Raw genomic sequence first — 9,099 nt, 5'->3', positions numbered from 1 at the left:
CAGATACCGGCCGATTCCACTTCTACCCGTTTACCCATCGCCCATCTAACTCACCTTTCTTGCCGCGTTTGGTAGGTACAGTTACCGGTTACCGATCGCTAATTTGCTGCATGTCGCGCAATGACCATCGCCGTCATCGGCTCGCGTGTGTTAATGAAAACGGTAACAGGTAATAGGGAAAATTTACAAATTCCTCGACCAGTCATCCGTCTACGGCGGATAAATTAACACTAGGTCAGGCTTGATATGCTAATTTATTATGATTTGGGTAATAAAACTCCACACAATTGTGTTTGTTTAGTTTCCGATTAGATTTTATGCTTTGCCATTTACCGGGTTTAAGTAGTATCGACTTATGCTACAATTGTTTGGTAATGACTCAATTTAAAAAATAAGATTTAAAATAAAACATTAATGCGAGTGTAAAAATAATTGCCTACAAATCTTTTTCGAACGAATAGTCATTTACTTGCTGTAATACCATTTTCTCCACAGCGCTAAATATGTCGGCAGCCAAGATGTCAGGCATTTGCATTGCAATAAAATGGCCGCCAAAGTCATAGTGAGTGTTTTGTACCAAATTTACATAACGATCCCGCAAAACTGCTTCAGGTGTGTAGAAAAGCTCGTGCCTGAAATTGGCGCATGCGCTTGGCACCTCAATGGGCACCCTGCAACAAAAAGTACGAATTAAATTCAATTCAACGATTAAAAACAATTTACCTTTGAATATCACTCCTTCTTGACTCTGCATATATACGCATCCCGCTTGTCATAGTATTAGTAATCCAATAAATCATAATATTATCAAGAAGATTCTCATATCTAAAATCTTTATGCAATCCACCATCAATTCTCTTTTGGTACGCAGGATCTGTGAGCGTAGTGAATTTTTCCAGAATATAGGCAGCCAAACCAGCAGGCGAGTCATTCAAGCCTACTCCTACGGTATCAGGTTTAGTCGCTTGAATGTGATAATAACCAGATTCGGCTAACATATTTCTGAACCAACTACCAAGTGGGTAATAACGATCTTGGTACTTTTTGTCGACAATCGCTGGCGGGTAGAGAACTCCAGCAAAACGCTTTATCCATGCTAACGGTGTAGATACTAAGCACATATTGCAATGCACACCAAGCACATGATCCTTATAAACGGCAGCTAAGTATGACGCTATCATACTACCCCAATCACCACCCTGAATATAGAACTTTGAATGTCCCAGACGCAACATAAGGTTCTTCATGATGACAGCCATTTCCACAGCACCACAACCTGGTTTCGCAGGGGCTTGAGAATAACCAAAACCTGGCAGTGAGGGTGCAATAACTTCAAACACAAAGTTATGCTTCGGATTTCTTGTGGTTAAAAACGGAATCAATTCGTAAAACTCCCTCACTGAGCCAGGCCATCCATGTAGTAACAAGAGTGGAAGCACAGTGAGACCCGCAGTGTCCTTGGGCTTCACATGCACGAAATGCATATCAAGTCCTTGAATATTAGTCTTAAAATGGGGATATTTGTTGAGGTACGCCTCCCGCTGTTTGAAATCATAGTTATTTTGCCAGAAATCAACGATTTCTTTGAGGAGATCTGTGTTGAAACCATATTCCTGTGCTATTCCTTCTAAAGGTGGTGTGTATCGAGTATTTCCTAAGCGATATCTTAAGTCATTGATTGCCTAATTCAAAATCATATTATTTATAACTGTATACTTGGTTGCATATAATATCGCAACATAATAATTTCTCATAATGTTCTGTTTAATTATTATTTATATAACCTACCTCAGTTGTAAATGTAATTTCTATTTGAGAAACAGTCTTCCTGCTGACCAACGGTGGACTTCCAGGACCCCAATACTTCTCTTCCAAAACAGGTGCTTTTACAGGATGAGTTATAAATTTTGTTATTATAAGTAATGCTACCCCAATAATTATGAAGAATATCCATTTTAGCACGCCCATTTTATTTAAACGTTTTAATATTTAATGCTCATGCAGTCACGTAGTTAATCTAATATAATATTGCTAACTTTCACACTTCCCGTCCTGCCCCGAGTTTCATCTTGCCCCGGACTCCCCTACCCAATCTTATCAACGTTTTGAACTCATTTCAATGTATTTATTACATCATCGATTCATTTTTAATTTTAACTTCTAATCTGTACGCTTTATCAAGACTTAATTGTTTCAACTTAAAACGTTTTAATCAATTTAATAATATCAAAAACACACTAATGGATTGATTATCTTATGTAATATATATTTTAATTTAATGTAAACAATACAAAAATCATTTTGTCAGAAGTTATATTACTTATAGTTCATTGGATGATTGTTTTGCTGATGCTTGTTTCAATTGATGCTGTTCTTCCATTTTTGCAACAGCACCGAAAAAGTCTTCAGACAATTTCTTCGGCATTTGCATCGCAATGAAATGTCCGCCATCTTCATAATGTGTATTTTGTACCAAATTTACGTAGCGATCTTTTAAGACACCTTCGGGTGTGTAGAAAAGTTCGTTTCTAAAATTAGCGCATGCGCTGGGAACAACAATAGGCACCCTGAAGAAAAACAATAAATCATTATTAAATAATTAATAAGTGCAATTAAGTACTTGTACTCATTAGACTGACCTTTGTATATTTGTAAATGACTCGGCGTAAATTCTCATTCCACTTGTCATGCTGTTTGTTACCCAATAAATCATTACGTTATCTAACAAATCATCGTAGGTGAAGTATTCCTTTAATCCGCCATCTTTTCTTGCTTTAAAAGCTGCATTTGTTCCAGTGGTGAATTTTTCCAGGATGTAGGCAGCCAAACCAGCAGGCGAGTCATTCAAACCAACACCTACAGTATCTGGTTTGGTTGCTTGAAGATGGAAATAACCAGATTCTAACATCATGTTTTTGAACCATGCACTCATTGGGTAATAACGCTCTTGATACTTTTCATCCACAATGGCGGGTGGGTATAATGTACCCGCAATGCGTTTCAACCACGATAATGGCGTTGATACGAAGCACATATTGCAGTGGATGCCAAGTACGTGTTCTCTGAATAATGTCGCCAAGTTAGCTGCGACTATGCTACCCCAATCACCACCTTGAAGATAAAACTGAGTATGGCCCAAACGCAACATAAGGTTCTTCATGATGACAGACATTTCCAAAGCCCCGCAGCCTGGCTTAGCAGGGGCTTGAGAATATCCAAAACCTGGTAGAGACGGTGCAATCACTTCGAAAACAAAGTTATGGTTAGGATTTCTGGTGGTGAGCAGAGGAATTAGGTTATAGAACTCCCTGAAAGAACCCGGCCATCCGTGTAAGATTAACAGCGGTAAAACGGTGAGACCTTTAGTGTCCTTGGGTTTAATATGCATGAAATGAATGTCAAGGCCTTGGATATTAGTCGTAAAGTGGGGATATTTGTTGAGGTATGTCTCCCGCTCTTTGAAATTGTACTTTGTTTGCCAGAAATCAACGATTTCTTTGAGAAGATCCGTGTTGAATCCATATTCCTGTGCTATACCTTCTAAAGGTGGTGTGTATCTTGTATTGGCCAAACGGTTTTTCAAGTCTTTAATCATCTACAGTAAACAATTTTTAAATTAAAAAAGAACAAGGTAAAAAAATAATTAAACTTTACCTCTTCGGTAAAGGTAACCTTCATTGGGGACACATCCGTACGTTGCTTAGCTGGTGGACTACCAGGTCCCCAATAGACTTCCTCCAAAACCGGCACACTTTGTGGTTTACCAATGTGATGAATCGCCAAACTTATGACAATAATAAATACTGCCGTTGATGTTAGGAATATCGTCGATAACACGCCCATGTTGAACAGTTGCTTGTCACTTAATATAAAAGTTAAAAGTTTTGCGCGTCCAACCGTTACCACTGCACTAACTGACTAGCGGCACTCTATTACATTCTGAATCTAATATAATATTATCAACTTAAAAATATTACGCTTGTCATGCTATCAGTTTCTGTTATTAAACCGAGTTTGTTGTTCAAGTACCAAACTGTAAAAGTTACAATCAGTGGCGTTATCTATGATGTTAATTTTTATATCAACACAGACTGGATACCTTTGAATTCGAGTACATAGAGTGCTTGAGGTTCGACCTCATCACAGGTTCAACTTGTACTGGCTAAAAATAGAGTTGCCAGTTGAGTGTACTGTTAGGAATATTCTCCTGCACAGATAGACATTGTTGGCTAGCATAGCATCTGCTTGTTTTATTGCGTTTTGTTTGGCAAGGTGAATATCATTACAGTTACGTATTGCCTGATTAGTCCAGCACATGCAAAGTTGAGTTTGTTGTTTGTTTGTTACTCAAACAAATAATAATTAAATTTGTGATCAAAAAGTTATTTTAATAAGCACAAATTTTTAAGGACTGTACAATTAAATGGATAAAACGAAACTTTTAGTCTTTTCTTCTGATACTAATATTGTACCCAAAGCTTTCCTTGCAGTATTAAAAAAAATATGATGAATGAAACTACACCGCATTGTGCACGGAGTCGACGCATTGGGGGCGGCGCGACGCCGCACCACTGCGCAACGCATCGTAGACCGCCGCATCGCATCGACGTACGTCGCCGCATAACATGTGTTCCTGTTGTGGGGAAAATGTAACCCTACGCGTTTCGAATTATCCTTAATATATGTTTATATCCTTAATAATGCTCTTTGTGCGCCGCCTGCCTGGCTTTTTCTACTATCACAGATTCACCATCGTCTCGTGTCTGTTCGTCCTGCTAACACTATTTTATTTCCTGATCCGCTGGAACTTTATCTGCACAAACGCGCAAGCATGGATGCACGTCAAACGCATGGTAATCATCCATTAGACATAATTAAACTACAATATTATTAACAATATCTTTGAATTTTTTTAGTGCGAACTCTATGCTGCTGGCAGAGCGATTGGTTCGGTTTGTGCCCCGTTGTGTACAAACGACGCGATAAATAACATCAACTGTCACTCATTTCGCTCAACCAAAGAGGCGGTATTCAGTGGAGAATGGCACAAAACACGCTTGGTCTTCAAAACCGCAGCATCAGAGGTGCATGATCTGCATTGGCATGATAATGGCGTCGTGAAATATCCCACCGAAGCGGAATTCCTGTCAACTGTTCGCGCCATAGTCCGAAACAAATTCAATATCACGATTTCAAAGGATACCGCACAACGTCTCAGTCGTTTGAAGCCAATGTATATTGAAACAGACGTTAAGAAACGCCAGCAGGAATTGGAAAACATTTGGATGTTAATCCAGGATAACGAATATCTGTTATCAGCCATTTTTTCAGAGCGCGACATCTTCCCGCAATTGCTAGGCACCTGTGGTCCATATTTTGCTGTGGAATACCTCGAACCCATTCAAGGACTCTCTTCGTTTCTAACATTTGAAGAAAACAAAGAAGAATGGGCCATCCGATTACGCACAGCAATCCAAATCGTGGAATTGATAGAAGAATTAGAGAACAGTTTTCAGGAACCATTCCACCTGTGTGACATCAAACTAGAACACTTCGGCGTTGTCAAAGAAGGTTCCCGAATGAAATTCATCGATTTGGTGGGCGTCTTTCCAAGATCAGCAATAAACAGCATAATCAAAGAACTGAACGCGTGTGATGTTGATGACGACTGTGAGTTTTTCGACTGTCGGTCAACTTGCGACGTGAAGACGCATCGATGCTCTAATCAGGTAACCAACAGCAATCTGCAAATTGTCTGCGAAAAAATCTTTCTTGGATGGCGGATGTCCAATACGGTTATGATTCCTGGTCTTTTAATGACGCCGCATACCCCTGCGGAGTTGGCGTCCATTTTAAGACAGTGTGCAAACCCGAGCAGTGAGTTTGGCAAGTCGCGGATGGCACCCGACGAGGAAATCAAGAAGCGCTTGTATAATATCTTGATCGAGATCGAGCAGAGCGTCACGAATGACTTTTACATGAGTTAACTGCGCTTTCCTCACATTTCGACAATCCATCCAGTCAATGCACGCACACTACCTAGATATAGAACATTTTTGCATGCAGTTGCAAATAACAATGCTGTTTGAATAATTGCGAAGTAAACAAACAAAATGGCCGACTCGACGTATCGAAACAATCAAAAGTAACCACGTCGGCAACAATTCACCGTAATGTAAGTAGGTACCTATTGCAAATTGTGATTCACATAATAAACTCGTTGATTATTACATTACCACAGCGTTTATCATATTTGTTGTGACCCGAAAGTAATGATATAAGTCGAAGTTGATTTAATCAGCAAATACATCATAATACAATCATGCCAAATGTATATTCAAACGAGAGTCAATTATTATTATTATTTGAATTCAAGGAATGCAAAATAGCTAAATAATGTTGCACATTCATCGTCAATAGAATCACAAACATGATGTCAACATAATTACGCAATTTGCCCTCCTGTGAAAAGCATCGTTAGTATTCTTAAACCTATTCAGTCGTCCAAACATATGGCATTGTTACTTATCATAAGATAATGACCTATTGAAAAGACAAAATGAAAATTTAACTGGAAGTAGTCTAAGTAGTTTAGTTTAGGTTAATCGGTCGTTAGGGTGGTAATTTCATGCAGACTGTTTAAGCTTGAGTATTTTCTCCAATTTGTGCTGCACAATACTGAGGTCGGCGTCTTTGGCGATTTTAATGTAAATTTGATTACGAATATTATGGAACATCAACCAGCCAGGCACTTCTTTCTCGATGAGTTTTAACCGCGCTTCAATGTCTTCTTTTTTCAAAAACGTGCGAATACTGTTGCCTAGCTTCTCTAGCACAATGTCGAGCTGCAAAACACTACGCTTTTCGGCCACAAAGAGATTCCTCGTGAGTCTTGCCAACTCCGGCAGATGCGAATACACCTGCACTTCTTTATCTTTAGCATCCGTGCGCGTCATAGACTCCAAAGCTTTCGCAGCTTGTTTTTGACGTACTTTTTCCAATAAAGACTTAGGAATACCTTTCAATAACGTCTCAGATTGTACCTTTGCTGGTTCCGGCACAACCTGATCATGAGATGAATTATCGCGAGCTTTCTGCAAGCGTTCCAACGCCGCCTCCATGCGCGTGTTGCAATTGAACATAAGTTTCGCTCGGTCAAGTACATCTTTACCTGTAGTAAACTTTTCTTCCACTGGAGCTTTCGGCAACTCTGCACATTCGATATCCGGTACTCTTTCGATGTCAAACTCTGGATGCCAGCGTTTTATCTTCTCTGCATCAACAACAATCGGAGGTTCCAACGATGACAGAAACTCCTGATGGTAAATTTTTACCTTTTCGATGAGTACATTAAACAGTTTACGTCGTCTCTCTAATAAAGCATCCGACGACATTGAACCCTGCTCAATATGCGGTTCGATAACCAACTCCCAGCTTTCCACCTTAGAACCATAAGCGCGGAGTTTGTCCTGTCGAAAAGTGAAAGCGTCCGGAAGGAGAAATTTGATTTGCGCGAGATGTTTTTCGGTTAAGTTACGTTTGATTAGCTCTTCAACAGCCGGCTTGAGTTTTTTGAATGTAATCATTTCTTTGCGATTGTGCATGATTTGCGAGACGGTATCAATGCTACGAAACAATTCCGCTAGAGTTCTGTACTTAAATGGTAATGTTAATGCCAATTTTTCAGTCGTTAGCAACTTATTACTAGTTTTTGGCAAATTAATTGCATTTTTGCTGGGGGAGAGTAAATTGAGTAGGTTTCTCTTTGCAGTGGAGTCTTTTCTTGGGCTCAGGTACATTTTTTCCGGAGTTTGGGACTTTACCGGACTGAAACAAAACAATATTTTGTATTAAAGTATTTTCTAAAATAAAATTAAAAAATAAAGTAAAAAATTACAAACCTCATGTTAACTTCAAGTTCAATTGATTTAAAGCTTTTCAAGCCTGGAGTTTCAGATGTTTTGGGTGCGTGCTTCTCAATTTCTTTAAGTTTAGCATCTTTTTCTTTAAATCTAGCCATGGAAGCTTTCAGTTCGGCGAGACGACTGCTCCTAGTCAATTTTTGCCGCACTTCCTTCATACTCATGTCCTGAATTGAAACCTTCACCTTGTCCATCGCATTGGTCTTCGTTGGCGTCGCCGGCGGCGTCTTGTGCAGCTGAATCTCCCGAGTATCTTCATTTTCTGTTAGTTTGGTTTGTTGAGGCTCATCTTTGTCTTTGTGGATCATGTTATTAAGTAGTTCTTGGATGTTTTGCTGATCGTCAATCACTTTTTTGGCTCTCGACGAGCGCACTGGTTTCTTCGCCTTGATTTTACCTTCATTTTGCAGATTCGCGAGCTGCACTATTTTTGCGCTCAGCGAAGTCGGGTCGATCGGCAGCGTTTTCGCTTTGATTGGGGCTTTGTCAGCGATAAAATCATGATTGTCCTGGGCCTCGTTGCTGTCCGAAACTTCTTGATGTAGCACTTTGCGTGCCCTAGTTATTTTGAGGTCCTCGGTTGCGTTGCGTTTCCGCGTGTTGAAATAACAGGCTACCGATGGTTGAGCCATTGTCAGGAATAAAATAAATGCGATTGAATGCAAAACACGCTGCCAAAAATGCCCACTCGGTGAGTAGGTACGCGGCACTGTTGAAACTAATGCGATGCCTCGCGTATGATGCTCCGTACACTAATAATGCACCACTAGCAATACTAGTGCGCTTGATACTTATAAGCGGTTTTAACTGAAATTAGGGAGACAGAGACACGGTGTGCAAACATAACCGTTACGAGTTAAATGCCCGCCAAACCAAGGTTTTTAAATGCCTCGATGTTTGTTTGCTTTGCGCTGCAGCCGTTGCGATGTTGCCAGGTTTCAGTAGTACTTATCTCACTCCGCTTAATTTAATTAGAATTCAAGTAATTGTATTATAACTACACGGTCAATTTAAAATAGAACATATTCAATATTATGTATTTCACTTATTGCATAATCAAATGATCCTAATAGTTTGCAGTTTTGTAGTTTGTCAACATGGTGCATGCGCATTTTTAAAAATACAACAGTGCCGCATTACAATTTAAACATAATTTACTAATTTCATTGAACAATAC

At 39.5% G+C, this 9,099-nt stretch overlaps 4 protein-coding genes across 4 annotated transcripts; 1 reads left to right on the top strand and 3 right to left on the bottom strand.

Moving 5' to 3' along the window:
• Positions 1–235: 235 nt before the first annotated feature.
• On the bottom strand, positions 236–2,112 carry LOC135793451 (juvenile hormone epoxide hydrolase 2-like). Its single transcript, XM_065304418.1, has 3 exons — positions 1,789–2,112; positions 724–1,682; positions 236–671 (listed from the first exon to the last, which is right to left on the bottom strand). Exons 1-3 carry the CDS (start codon positions 1,966–1,968, stop codon positions 437–439), a joined length of 1,374 nt encoding a protein of 457 aa, XP_065160490.1. The 5' UTR covers positions 1,969–2,112; the 3' UTR covers positions 236–436.
• A 133-nt stretch (positions 2,113–2,245) lies between these two features.
• Positions 2,246–4,200, bottom strand: LOC135793450 (juvenile hormone epoxide hydrolase 2-like). Its single transcript, XM_065304417.1, has 4 exons — positions 4,100–4,200; positions 3,655–4,033; positions 2,640–3,595; positions 2,246–2,567 (listed from the first exon to the last, which is right to left on the bottom strand). The coding sequence occupies exons 2-4, from the start codon at positions 3,841–3,843 to the stop codon at positions 2,321–2,323; spliced, it is 1,392 nt and encodes a 463-aa protein (XP_065160489.1). The 5' UTR covers positions 3,844–4,033; positions 4,100–4,200; the 3' UTR covers positions 2,246–2,320.
• A 320-nt stretch (positions 4,201–4,520) lies between these two features.
• Positions 4,521–6,235, top strand: aln (divergent protein kinase domain 1C). The gene is made up of 2 exons (XM_065304421.1): positions 4,521–4,853; positions 4,917–6,235. Exons 1-2 carry the CDS (start codon positions 4,683–4,685, stop codon positions 5,985–5,987), a joined length of 1,242 nt encoding a protein of 413 aa, XP_065160493.1. The 5' UTR covers positions 4,521–4,682; the 3' UTR covers positions 5,988–6,235.
• Positions 6,236–6,278: 43 nt separating this feature from the next.
• dup (double parked) lies at positions 6,279–8,966 on the bottom strand. The gene is made up of 2 exons (XM_065304414.1): positions 7,902–8,966; positions 6,279–7,827 (listed from the first exon to the last, which is right to left on the bottom strand). Exons 1-2 carry the CDS (start codon positions 8,552–8,554, stop codon positions 6,627–6,629), a joined length of 1,854 nt encoding a protein of 617 aa, XP_065160486.1. The 5' UTR covers positions 8,555–8,966; the 3' UTR covers positions 6,279–6,626.
• Between the last annotated feature and the right edge of the window lie 133 nt (positions 8,967–9,099).

This window comes from Atheta coriaria, unplaced genomic scaffold (assembly GCF_025399875.1).
Source record: "Atheta coriaria isolate IRGN ID8LTWV9N9 unplaced genomic scaffold, Caltech_Dcor_3.1 hic_scaffold_6_pilon, whole genome shotgun sequence".
NCBI lineage: Eukaryota > Metazoa > Arthropoda > Insecta > Coleoptera > Staphylinidae > Dalotia > Dalotia coriaria.
This window is presented reverse-complemented; position numbering and strand designations above follow the sequence as displayed.

Coding starts and splice junctions, on each gene's coding strand:
- LOC135793451 (XM_065304418.1), bottom strand. CDS start 1,968: ATGGGCGTGCTAAAATGGATATTCTTCATAATTATTGGGGTAGCATTA. Junction 1,683..1,788: donor AAATTACATTTACAACTGAG/GTAGGTTATATA, acceptor ATTTTGAATTAG/GCAATCAATGACTTAAGATA. Junction 672..723: donor AGAAGGAGTGATATTCAAAG/GTAAATTGTTTT, acceptor TTTTTGTTGCAG/GGTGCCCATTGAGGTGCCAA.
- LOC135793450 (XM_065304417.1), bottom strand. CDS start 3,843: ATGGGCGTGTTATCGACGATATTCCTAACATCAACGGCAGTATTTATT. Junction 3,596..3,654: donor AGGTTACCTTTACCGAAGAG/GTAAAGTTTAAT, acceptor TGTTTACTGTAG/ATGATTAAAGACTTGAAAAA. Junction 2,568..2,639: donor TCATTTACAAATATACAAAG/GTCAGTCTAATG, acceptor GTTTTTCTTCAG/GGTGCCTATTGTTGTTCCCA.
- aln (XM_065304421.1), top strand. CDS start 4,683: ATGTTTATATCCTTAATAATGCTCTTTGTGCGCCGCCTGCCTGGCTTT. Junction 4,854..4,916: donor GGATGCACGTCAAACGCATG/GTAATCATCCAT, acceptor GAATTTTTTTAG/TGCGAACTCTATGCTGCTGG.
- dup (XM_065304414.1), bottom strand. CDS start 8,554: ATGGCTCAACCATCGGTAGCCTGTTATTTCAACACGCGGAAACGCAAC. Junction 7,828..7,901: donor GAACTTGAAGTTAACATGAG/GTTTGTAATTTT, acceptor GTTTTGTTTCAG/TCCGGTAAAGTCCCAAACTC.